At 43.5% G+C, this 13,290-nt stretch overlaps 1 protein-coding gene across 9 annotated transcripts in view; it reads right to left on the bottom strand.

Annotated features, from left to right (window-relative positions):
- LOC116979586 (schwannomin-interacting protein 1) overlaps window positions 1-13,290 on the bottom strand; it is a 589,644-nt gene that overhangs the window by 80,366 nt on the left and 495,988 nt on the right. Inside the window, exon 1 of one of the 9 annotated variants that reach the window (XM_033031168.1) lies at window positions 3,215-3,490. The exons of the other annotated variants lie outside the window; for them this stretch is intronic. Within the exon in view, the coding sequence (XP_032887059.1) occupies window positions 3,215-3,244 (30 nt within the window). The 5' untranslated portion in view covers window positions 3,245-3,490. Of the gene's footprint in view, window positions 1-3,214; window positions 3,491-13,290 lie in introns of those variants that run through there. 9 annotated transcript variants of the gene reach the window in all.

Raw genomic sequence — 13,290 nt, 5'->3', positions numbered from 1 at the left:
GATTGGTCCGGTGGGCGGAGGAATGGTTGATGGAATTTAATACAGAGAGGTGTGAGGTGTTGAATTTTGGGGCGTCGAACAAGGGCAGGACCTACACAGTATAAATGGTCGGCCTCTGGGTAGTGTTGTAGAACAGAGGAATCTAGGAGTACAGGTGCATGGTTCCTTGAAGGTTGAGTCGCAGGTTGATAAGGTGGACAAAAAGGCTTTTGGCACTTTGGCCTTCATCAGTCGGTATAGAAAGTGGGAGGTCATGTTGCAGTTGTATAAGATGTTGGTGAGAATATTGTGTTCAGTTCTGGGCACCATGTTATAGGAAAGATATTGTCAATCTTGAAAGGGTTCAGAAAAGATTTACGAGGATGTTGCCAGAACTAGAGGGTGTGAGCTATAGGGAGAGGTTGAGTAGGCAGGAGCTCTATTCCATGGAGCGTAGGAGAATGAGGCGGGTTCTTATAGAGAAGTACAAAATCATGAGAGGAATAGATCGGGTAGATGCAGAGTCTTTTACCCAGAGTAAGGGAATCGAGGACCAGAGGACATAGGTTCAAGGAGAAGGGGAAAAGATTTAATAGGAATCCGAGGGGTAACTTTGTCACAGTGGATGTATGGAACAAGCTGCCAGAGGAGGTAGTTGAGGCTGGGACTATCCTATCATTTAAGAAACAGTTAGACAGGTACATGGATAGGATAGGTTTGGAGGGTTATGGACCAAGCGCAGGCAAGTGGGACTAGTGTAGCTGGGACATTGTTGGCCGGTGTGGGCCAAAGGACCTGTTTCCACACTGTATCACTCTATGACTATGACTCTAAATGCAAATGTAGGTTGTAAATATTAATGGCACATGGATGTACAGATGCTTGAAGTTGTGGAGGAGGTATCTATTTTTAAATAATATGTTCAGAGGATGCATTTAGACATCCCATATCCTTGTCCAAAACTGAGAGAAATGATTGCGGACATAAAAATGTGTATTTATATAGTGCCACTCCCAAGTTTAACACCTAAAGTACTTTTCAATTAATGAAGCACTTCTGAGATATAGCATGATTTGTAATGCAGGAATCCTGGCAATTAATTTGCAGGTAAAAGTAATTGGTGATTGAGTTAAGCAATAAATTCCGAGCAAAATCAAATTATTTTTCAGGGAAAATTGATTTTTGAAATGAGAGATCCAAAAATTGATTTATTGCCAATGCAGGTCCACCACTGATTTTCCAGCACCCTTGGTTCCAGAGCCTTGCCGTATTATCTGTTTTGCTGGATCGATGGATGTCACAGCCTTGGGGATGGAGGGGGGGGCGAGATACCGGCTCGCAAAGTCAGCAGCGGAAGTCGGCGAAGGGAACGGATCTGTCCGCTCCAGCCAGGCCGGAGTTCCAAAGCCTCGGCTGCAGGGAGCAAATTCAACCCGCCAATCGGCGTGGAGGTCCCGATGAGGTTGAGATCAGCCGCCTCACCCAGCCTAGGTGCCACATTTTCGGTGGGACTTCCAGGGGGGGTATTTCAAATGCGCTCTCGTAATTTTGTCGGGATTAAAGGAGCTGCCGGACTATCAGTTGCTGAAAAATCACTGGTTGACTTGTATAACACGGAAAATCATCAACTTGTGTCGAGTCCGGATGGCCATTTCAGATGTGGACACCTTTTGGCAGGCAGCACACCTCATTTGTAAAGGGCACACATTTTCTATCCCATAGGCCGCAGGCTTCCAAAGACATTTATCAACAAAGATTGGCCCAAATTCCTGACTCTTTACTCGACTCTTGTACCATTAACTACTATGAATTTTTTTAAATTAATTTTGATTTCCTCTGCGATGGCCGATTTCAAGACAATCGGCCTCTAGTTGCCTCAATGCTTCTTGAGTGTTCCTATCACTGATGCTGCATTCCCCTCAGTACCTCTATCCCTACAAGGCCAAGGATAATTGAATATTTCCCTTCAAGATCTGTAATCAAGTCAGAACATGGTGGGTCTTCAGTATCTCACTGCTTTGAATGACACATCTTGTGCCATCTATTTTCTTCAAACACCCTGCGCATTTGTTACAATGAATGTATTCTTAGATCAGATGATATGATTTTGCAAAAAAATGCCCCAGCTACCCTTGAGGGAAATGGAAGTTTATTTAGTTTTTCCTCGTCAGGTACAATTTTGAAGCTTCACATTGTACTTTAAAAATTAATCATTGATAATGGCCCCAATTTACTGTAAATATCTGCTGCTGCCCAGACATATCACTTACCAGCCTCCAGAGTATTCCAACTATTGAACAAACCATTTGCTTTTAGGGCACTTACGTCTATGTATCTAGTTAGCTGTAATTATCTCTGAAAATGTTTGGTTATTGATAACTTTTGTAGTTGCAATTAACATTGTCATTGCATCAACAAAAGCTATCCAAATTTGTGTTCATCAAAACTTAATTTAGTGATTATTAGGAAATACTCATTTTCATACGTTCATTAGTGATAGAGGCAAAATCATGCCATTCGGCCCATCAGATGTACTCCGCCTTTCAAACTTGGCTAATCGACCTTACCCTCTCAACCCCCATTCTCCTGCTTTCTCCCCATAACCCCTGACACCCACACTAATCAATACATTTTTTAAGTGGGACTATCCCTAATTATAATCAATATACCCAGATCATTTTACAAGAGACAACAACTTTAAAATTACAAGGAAATGCTGGTTTATGCAATATCTGCCATTGCCCAAATTCATTAAGGATATGAACTCATTAGTTACAGGAATAGAACAACCAGGATAAAACTTTAATGGGGCAATTTGTCGAAAATGCGTTTTTGTAATTACGAAACTAAACAGTCTCAATTAATGTTTTGTGATACTGCAAATATTGATCTGGAACAATGACTAAATCTGATGGATTTCACTTCCCTCCGGCTCTGAAATTGATTCTTCCATCTCTCCCCCTCCCCTCCTTCATGCACGCACAATAAATTCTGCAGTAAAATGCACGGTGGTGTAAGCTTTATACTCATCCTTTAAATTCTAATTCAAAACACCAATTTCAAAAACATTGAACCATTGCTTTTCTCTTCCCCCCCCCACCTCCCCCCACACCCCAACCCATCACTTAAAATTATTACGAACAAGCAGAAAACACAACGCAGCAACCTGCTGTGGGGCAGAAAGCAAGCTAGGCAGTCTTCATGTGCACCTCTCTCTGCATCACGACATCTTTACCTGATAAGCACAGTTCTCCTGGTGTACCATCTCAGCGCATGGTATGAAGAGCTGTCGCAACTGACTGAAAGAATTAACAGCTGTCGTAGGCGATTCAGACTTGGGAGCACCTGGGAGGATGAACGCCAATCCCTGCAAGGCACGGAGCCGGCAGCAGACAAAAATGGATGCTTCTTCTGCAGCTGCAACCTGCGTAATGGCTCTGCCTCCGCCTGTGAGGAGTGGAGTGGATCGCAACGTTCCCCCTTCAGGGAGCCAGCATCTATCTGGGACGGCGACGGGGGCGGGGGAAGGGGTGACTCAACCACCACGAACACAATCAGCCAATTATACCGTAGTCATGCAGGGAGACAGAGCCGTTTCGAAGGCGGGCGTGACCTTTTGGTGGGTTGTGAAAGGAGCTCACTGATGTGGAAAAATTCTAGTGTCCATCAAATAGAAGACAAAAGGCACATCAGTGGTTTAATTGAAAGGAATCTAGACCCCAGGCACAAATCCTGCACTCACGAATGTAATTGTAAACCATCGACAGCCATCATTCATATTTATATCCTTGATATTGAACAAGAACGTGTATTCACACTATTAATCCCATATAATTAAAAAAAAAAGATATACAGCATGGAAATAGGCCTGAAGAAGGGTTTCGGCACGGATCGTCACCCATTCCTTCTCTCCAGAGATGCTGCCTGTCCCGCTGAGTTACTCCAGCATTTTGTGTCTACCTTCGATTTAAACCAGCATCTGCAGTTCTTTCCTACACATGGAAATAGGCCCTTTGGCCCACGGAGCCAACACCATTGATCACCAGTTCACATTGTTTTCACTATCTTATCCCATTCACCATGTTATCCCACAATATTCACTATGTTGTAGCATTTTCTCACGCACTCCCTCAACACTAGGGGCAAGTTACAGAGGCCAATTAACTTGCAAACCCGCACATCTTTGGGATGTGGGAGGAAACCAGAGCACCTGGAAGAAACCCACATAGAAACATAGAAAACAGGTGCAGGAGTAGGCCATTCGACCCTTTGAGCCTGCACCGCCATTCAATATGATCATGGCTGATCATCCAACTCAGTACCAGCCTTCTCTCCATACCCCCTGATCCCTTTAGCCACAAGGCCACATCTAACTCCCTCATAAATAGAGCCAATGAACTGGCCTCAACTGCCTTCTGTGGCAGAGAATTCCACAGATTCACCACTCTCTGTGTGAAAAATGTTTTTCTCATCTCGGGCCTAAAAGACTTCCCCCTTATCCTTAAACTGTGACCCCTTGTTCTGGACTTCCCCAACATCGGGAACAATCTTCCTGCATCTAGCCTGTCCAACCCCTTAAGAATTTTGTAAGTTTCTATATGATCCCCCCTCAATCTTCTAAATTCTAGCAAGTACTAGCCAAGTCTATCCAGTCTTTCTTCATATGAAAGTCCTGCCATCCCAAGAATCAGTCTGGTGAACCTTCTCTGTACTCCCTCTATGGCAAGAATGTCTTTCCTCAGATTAGGAGACCAAAACTGTACACAATACTCCAGGTGTGGTCTCACCAAGGCCCTGTACAACTGCAGTAGAACCTCCCTGGTCCTATACTCAAATCCTTTTGTGTGATCACAAGAGGAATGTGCAACTCCATGCGGACAACACCAAAGGTCAGGATGAAACTGGGTTCTCTGGCTCTGCGAGGCAACAACTCTGTTAGCTGCACCACTGTGCCACTATTGATGAAACAATTCAAGCTTCGGAGTGCATTGACGGCAACACAGTACAATTTAGATAATTTTTAGATTCATGGAATCATTTCTAATAATTATATTGAGACTAATTTATATCTTAACTTTAAATTGCAGACAATTGTATTATCAGAGTTTGGACTCATGCAATTTTCAATGGCAACACAAATATAATTTAATTAACTGGGAAGAGAACCTTATGCAACAAATACAGATTTTCTGGTGAAAAAGAATGATATTCCACAACAGACTTCCAGTGAGGGTCGTCCAATTTTCGAAAGAACCAACTAATAAAACCCTCTTCCCTACTCCTTCCCTAGAACCCTCAACGTTCATTGTTTTTTACAGTATCTATATCCACCATTTCTCAGACAGCATATTCAGGGCACTAATAATAATTTGCTAAGATAAAGAATCCTCCTCACCTTGTGTATGGTACTTTTTCCATCAATGCCTAAACACAAATGTATTAGAGAATAAAAATCCAATATTTCGCCATTTCTCATTTGGCAATCCACCACAAACGGATGATTTTAACTAGAAACTTTATTTTTATTTTGAACAAAAGTAGCACAGACTTGCTGCCTGACAATGCCAGAACCCCGACTACAGGTGCTGTCACAGTATGAAGATTGTATGTAGTTTTCTGTATGGAGTTTATATATTCTCCTCATGACTGCGTGGGTTTTCTCTGGGTGCTCCGGTTTCCTCCCACATTCCAAAGACGTACAGGTTTGTAGGTTAGTGGACTTCTGTGAATTGTGCCTTGTGTGTCGGATAGAACTAATGTGTTTGGGTGACTGTTGATCAGCATGGACTCGGTGGGCCGAAGGGCCTGCTTTCATACTGTATCTCTAAACTAAACTAAGTATCAATGCTGAGCAATAACCATTTTCCAGTTTGCCCAGTTGTAGGCAGCTACACCAGAGAAACACAGTGGGACATCATCCTTCCTTTCATCCCATATCCTTGTGCTTCATTGTGAATTTCCTTACTCCCAATAAAATAAACAGAATACTTGGAATTACAATTGAATCTGTCAATTGTTTTCAATTCTTCTCACAGAGCCAAATTACCAGCAGTGCATGGTGCAAATCGTTATGAAATGGAACCTGACTTACCCAATACATACTCTTCAATCAACATTGGAACACGTTGTTTTGTCATTATCAGGACCATTTGGGGAGTTTGATGTGTGCATATTAGTTGCCAAGTCTCTAACGCTGCATCAGAAATAATATTTCTAAATGGTTTCATTAGGCCATCCTAAGGAAGGCCCAATACAAGCACAAATCTTTCTTGGTTATTATAAATGACCCAAGTACAGCCAAACGCAACCCCCCTCTGTCCTTTCTAACCTCTGATCATGATACCTTTACTCCAAAATATTTTTGCAAAATACCCAGCCAGTTATTGAACCCAACAAGCTTTTTAAAAAATCACCATTGATCTATCATATCTTAAATATCCTAAATATCTATACTTGATAGTATCTTGGCTCCTAACTGATTTAGAGGCTTTAGGAATGGTTAAGTGACTTGCAACAATTCTTCCATGCAGGATCTTCAGCTTATTCAGCTTTCTGTTGCTGCCACAAAATCTACTCTCTTGATCTGAAGCCAACTCATTCACACCCCTTGTGACCACATAAAACAGATAATACCATTATATGATCCAAGCTTATCACCAAACTGGCAGGACTTGGTGTCAGCACTCATCTCTGCAACTGGATCCTCGACTTCCTGACCAACAGACCTCAATCAGTGAGGATAGGGGACAAATCATCCTCCACGATAATCCTCAACACGGGGGCTCTGCTTGGATGCATTCTTAGCTTCTTTCTTTACTCCTTGTTCACCCACGACTGCAAGCCATGTACAAATCTAATTCAATTTTCAAATTCGCAGATGAAGGAGATAGTGATCGACTTCAGGAAGAGAAGTGGTACACATATCCCAGTTTGCAATGACAGTGCCAAGGTAGAGATGATTGAATACTTCAAATTCCTAGGAGTCAATATCACCAACAACCTCTCCTGGACCACCCACATTGAAGCAACGACCAAGAAAGCACTCCAATGCCTCTACTTCCTTAGAAGGCTTAGGAAGTTTGGCATGTCCACTTCAACTCTTACCAACTTCTACAGATGCACCACAGAAAGCATTTTATCGGGATGCATCACAGCTTGGATTGGGAACAGCTCCATCCAAGACCGAAAGACATTGCAGTGAATTGGTACACGTGACAATAAACTGAACTGCATTTTGAAGCCAATATTCTATCTACTTCCGCCCCATTTTCAATCAAAGTCCAGCCTTAACTCCCAACCACTCATGTCCTCACATATCCCTTTGATTGGACCCAATCCTTCGCAGCTGTCTTTAACATACACCAATTATTTTGCATTGTGAAACAATAAATATTCTGCTATCTCTCAATCACCTTTACAATTGATTGACTAATTTCCAATAAAAACAAGAGGAGGAGTATAGGAGCAAAGAGGTCCTTCTGCAGTTGTACAGGGCCCTAGTGAGACCACACCTGGAGTATTGTGTGCAGTTTTGGTCTCCAAATTTGAGGAAGGACATTCTTGCTATTGAGGGAGTGCAGCGTAGATTCACAAGGTTAATTCCCGGGTTGGCGGGACTGTCATATGTGGATAGAATGGAGCGGCTGGGCTTGTATACTCTGGAATTTAGAAGGATGAGAGGGTATCTTATTGAAACATAAGATTATTAAGGGATTGGACATGCTAGAGACAGGAAACATGTTCCTGATGTTGGGGGAGTCCAGAACCAGGGGCCACAGTTTAAGAATAAGGGGTAGGCCATTTAGAACAGAGACGAGAAAAAAATTTTCACCTAGAAAGTTGTGAATCTGTGGAATTCACTGCCTCAGAAGGCAGTGGAGCCCAATTTTCTGGATGGTTTCAAGAGAGAGTTAGATACAGCTCTTAAAGATAGCAGAGTTAGGGGATATGGTGAGAAGGCAGGAACAGGGTATTGAATGTGGATGATGAGCCATGATTACAGTGCTGGCGGTGCTGGCTTGAAGGGCCTACTCCTGCACCTATTGTCTATTGAAAATGCTAATCCGGGCATATAAAGCTATCCTGGACCTATTCCAGACGACGTCTGCAATTTTCTCCAGCGCTGTCAATTCTTAAATATTCCATCCCTCCGTCTCAGACTTCCTATGCACTCGCCCCTTTGTGTTGGATCATCTCCAGTGCATGAGCCATTAATTATCTTGAACAACTATTCATAACTTACTTCCTTGGCAATGTTTTCAGTGAATCCTCCTAATCTCTTCATTCCTGGCTAGCTATCTTCGTCCTTGCATCTATTTGTGAAGTGCCATGGGTCATTTAAAAACAATTAAACGTGCTATTTAAATGCAAGTTGCTTTCAGAACCATCTTTTTGAATGAAATCGGTAATTCATTGTCAAATTATTCACCAACACTTAAGATCGAGATTATAAACCAAAGGTCCAAAACACAGGATGAAATGATAATATGCGAACCCAGTGTGTCATCCAAGTTCCCTCAAGCAATATTCTTTAATTAAAATTTTTATTTGAGTGGGATATATTATGGTATTAACTCCTCAAAGCACAATTTGTGACAGACTGCTCTTCAAAATGCAACTTGCCAAAATGTGAACACTCTCCCAAATGCAAACATGAAATCACTCTTTGGTCATCTCAGTCTTAAATGCACAAGATTAATTATGCTGCTGATACCTGTTGAAATTTCAATGTTACACTGGATGGGAAATAAATTCCAGAACTATTGTGCAGCACTTCAAAATGATGACCAAAAATATATTAAAATACTTCATAAAGTGCTGGAGCAACTCAATGGGTCAGGCAGCATCTGTGGAGGAAATGGACAGGCGACATTTCAGTCCAGAACATTTCTTCAAGACTGAAGGGTCCCGACTCAGAATGTCTGACCATTCCCGCCACAGATGCTGCCTGACCCGCTGAGTTCTTCCAGTACATTGTTTTGCTCAAGATTCTGCAACTCCTTGTATCTTCCTTGAGACAAATAATGCCTGATCCAGCCCATATCCTTGGTTTGGCTTCAGGGCCCCTGCCTCTGGCTGCCAGTTCCCTGGTGGTTAGGTCCCTGAAGACTTCCGAAGAAGCAGAATGGCACACAAAGTGGCATCATAGAAACATAGAAAATAGGTGCCGAAGGAGGCCATTCGGCCCTTCGAGCCAGCACCGTCATTTATTGTGATCATGGCTGATCGTTCCCTATCAAAAACCCGTGCCTGCCTTCTCCCCATATCCCTTGTCTCCATTAGCCCCAAGAGCTCTTCCTAACTCTCTCTTAAATCCATCCAGTGACTTGGCCACCACTGCCCTCTGTGGCAGGGAATTCCATAAATTCACAACTCTCTGGGTGAAAAAGTTTTTTCTCACCTCAGTCTTAAATGACCTCCCCTTTATTCTAAGGCCGTGGCCCCTGGTTCTGGACTCGCCCAACATTGAGAACATTTTTCCTGCATCTAGCTGGTCCAGTCCTTTTATAATTGTATATATTTCTATAAGATTCCCCCTCATCCTTCTAAACTCCAGTGAATACAAGCCTAGTCTTTTTAATCTTTCCTCATATGACAGTCCCACCATTCCAGGGATCAATCTCGTGAACCTACGCTGCACTGCCTCAATCACAAGGATGTCCTTCCTCAAATTAGTCGCCAGACTGCCTGCATGCCCGGTGCTCCTCCGCTGGACCATGCCGCCTGGCCGATCTCCTGGAGGCTGAGACCGGGAACACCATCGCCACCACGAGTAGCATCACCAACACCCACCGCCTCTCCAACTGGACCCAACCCTCCAGCTACAAATCCTCATGCTAGGCACTTGGAAAATACTGATGGACTTCTAAAGCCTTGTGCTTACAAAAGACCTTTCCCGCTGTTTATCAACACCGCAGGTGTACGGTGGCATTCAGAAACAATTCAAATACCTTTAACTATTTTAATAAACCCTATTAAACAATAATATGTCTAAACTCTGCTTGCATTAAATTAATTCATTTAAAACATTAACGTTAATTTATAAAAACTAATTATATAGCTTCACTTAACTTATTAATAAAGATTGTCAACCTTATTCAAATGAATGGGGCCACAGTAGCTCTGACAGCAATGGCTGGTATAAAGCTGAAAAGGCCAGATACAAAACGTATCCAGCCCCACACACAACTCAGTACATTATAGAACCGCACCACCTATCATCTGTGGAAAAGTTCTTCCAGACCAACACCTTTGACCACAAGTCCAACAGGATGCAGTCAACATGGAAAATCCCGAGGGCATTGCACGACAAGGTCTCAATGGATCCTGTAGTGTGTTTTCCCGAGTAGCCTGTCCAAATTGTCTGGTGTAATGCCTCATCACCAGAACACATCAACAACATCAAGGCCTCGCTTGGCTGGTGGGGACAAGTGACTGTTGGCCTCCCAGTCAGGTCCACCCTGTACTGGAATTTGACTCCTGATGCACAATGCTTTAGGGAGATGGTCACTCAGCTACTCGCAAAGTATGGAGTTTGCAGAGGGGCTCGAGAAAGATGCAAGGATCCTTGTCACGGTTCGTCCCAAGCAGCTGCATAACAGAGAACTCCATGATTTAGGGGCTGAGCCCAGGAACACTCTGGGAAACAGACATGAGGTACTGCTTGAAGACCATCAACCCAGTGAAAGATGATCTTTCATCCACCCAACATTTGTTGGTCTCCCAGCACAGCTTCTTCTCTGTCGTATGGCGTGCACAGCCTACAGTTGTTGGATAACTTGTTCTATTTGATCTTCCGTTTGTGCACGTCGAGTTGATTGCATTAGTCGAAACAGGGCGGACCACGTGAAGGTTGCAATCTTCCACCCCCCCAGCACAGCCAGATGTCCATAATGGGCATTCCCGACTGGCCCATTCCAGACTGCAGGAATACGTACTGAGGGACACACTGAAGCTTGGTGCAACCAAAGACAAGGCTATGTGGGAGAGGACCCTGGATATTGAGGGGCTGAGTCAGGTGGGAAAGCCCCTGAAATAATGGAAGGGATATCAACTCAGGGGGCTAAGAGTAGCATGGGTATTTTAGAGTCATAGAGTGTGGAAACAGACCCTTCTGCCCTACTTACCCACATCGGCCAACATGTCCCAGTTATACTAGTTGCACCCACCTGCTTTTGGTCCATATCCCTCCAATCCATGTACAAACCTGTCCTACCCATGTAAATCTGGCTGCCAGTACCCTGATGGTCAGGTTCTCTTTTGTATTTAAAGATAGGTGCTAACACTACTAAGAAGGACACCATAGAATGTACACACATTAAACATGTAGGAAGAGTTTGATTCACACATATTTTTTATTCTGAATAAAGCCTATTTAAATAAAATAAAACTCAGTACAATTCAGAGCCACTTTGGACTCATTACGCAAACAGGCAGGAGAGAGAATGTGTTCTTATCTGGCGACTACCACACTCCATGTTTCCACACTGCAGTGCAGATATACATACAGAATGTGCTGACACACACTACAGCTAGCCAGCAGCTCCCTGTGCTATCTCTACCTATTCACAAGCACAATTTGCTCCATTGCATCTCTCTTTCGCCTCTTCACAGATCTGATCTCAAACAAAGCAAGAAGCAATTACTTGTTAGTAAAAGGAATAGACCAGAAAAATATTTGTGTGCTCAACCTCTGGAGACTTTGCGCCCCACCCAAGGTTTCCGTGCGGTTCCCGGAGGTTGCAGGTGGTTGCCGGAGGTTGCAGGTAGTGGAAGCAGGTAGGGAGACTGACAAAAACCTCCGGGAACCGCACGGAAACCTTGGGTGGGGCGCAAAGTCTCCAGAGGTTTCCGTTCAGGTTTCCTAAGTGGGACAGGGGCATAATAGTGGAAGGCAGCAAATATGCAAGAAATTGAACACAACAGGACAACAACAGGGCAATTAGGGCAGCACATTGGTAGAGTTGTTGCCTTACAGCGCCAGAGACCCGGGTTCAATCCCGACTATGGGTGTTGTCTGTATGGAGTTTAAACGTTCTCCCCGTGACCGCGTGGGCTTTCTCAGAGATCTTCGGTTTTCTCCCACACTCCAAAGACGTACAGGTTTGTAGGTTAATTGGCTTGGTATAAAATGTAAATCGTCCCTAGTACGTGTGGGATAGTGTTAATGTGCAGGGATCGCTGGTATATGCGGTCCCGGTGGTCCGTAGGGCCTGTTTCCGCGCTGTATCTCTAAACCAAACAAACAAATACTAAGTGAAGCTAAGGAGCTTTTAGGCAAGTCAAATAGAGATATAACAACAGAAGCCCAAATAGTTTTAAATGAAATATTTTAAAATAGTTTCCCAGTCTAAAGAAGGGTTTTGACCCGAAACATCACCTATTCCTTTTCTCCAGAGATAGAAACATAGAAACATAGAAATTAGGTGCAGGAGTAGGCCATTCGGCCCTTCGAGCCTGCACCGCCATTCAATATGATCATGGCTGATCATCCAACTCAGTATCCCGTACCTGCCTTCTCTCCATACCCTCTGATCCCCTTAGCCACAAGGGCCACATCTAACTCCCTCTTAAATATAGCCAATGAACTGGCCTCGACTACCCTCTGTGGCAGGGAGTTCCAGAGATTCACCACTCTCTGTGTGAAAAAAGATTTTATGTTATAAAAGAAACGTAGACACTGGAAATCAGAAATAGAAACATAACATTTAGAAATGATCAGCAGGTGAGAAGGCAACTGCAGAAAGATAAGGACTGAATATTTCATATTTATTTTGATTTCTGTAGGTGTTGCCTGACCTCACCATCAACTACGAGAGGGCATAGCTTTAAGGTGAGAGGAACAACGTTTAATGGAGATGTGTGGGGCGGGTTTTATACACAACAGGTACTGGGTGACTTGAATGTGCTTGTCAGAGGTGGCAGTGGAGGCAGATATGATAGTGGTGTTTAAGAGGCTTTTAGGTGAGCACATGGATATTGAGGAAATGGAGGAATACGAAACATGTGCTAACAGAGAGAGACAACAGACAATAGGTGAAGGAGTCGGCCATCCGGCCCTTCAAGCCAGCACTGCCATTCAACGTGATTATGGCTGATCATCCATGAGATTAGTTTATCTTGGCATCATGTTTGGCACATATATTGTGGGCTGAAGGCATGTTCCTGTGGTGTATTGTTCTATGTTCTATGTACAAAGACAATTCTTGTACATCTAGAGACCCACATCTGGAGACCTCCCACAAGTGGGAGAGTCTAGGACCAGAGTCTAGGCCTCAGAATTAAATGACTTTTCTTTAGGAACGAAATGAG

This window comes from Amblyraja radiata, chromosome 13 (assembly GCF_010909765.2).
Source record: "Amblyraja radiata isolate CabotCenter1 chromosome 13, sAmbRad1.1.pri, whole genome shotgun sequence".
In the NCBI taxonomy this organism is placed as follows: domain Eukaryota; kingdom Metazoa; phylum Chordata; class Chondrichthyes; order Rajiformes; family Rajidae; genus Amblyraja; species Amblyraja radiata.
Note: the sequence above shows the minus strand (reverse complement) of the source record. Positions and strands in the feature narration are given on the sequence as shown.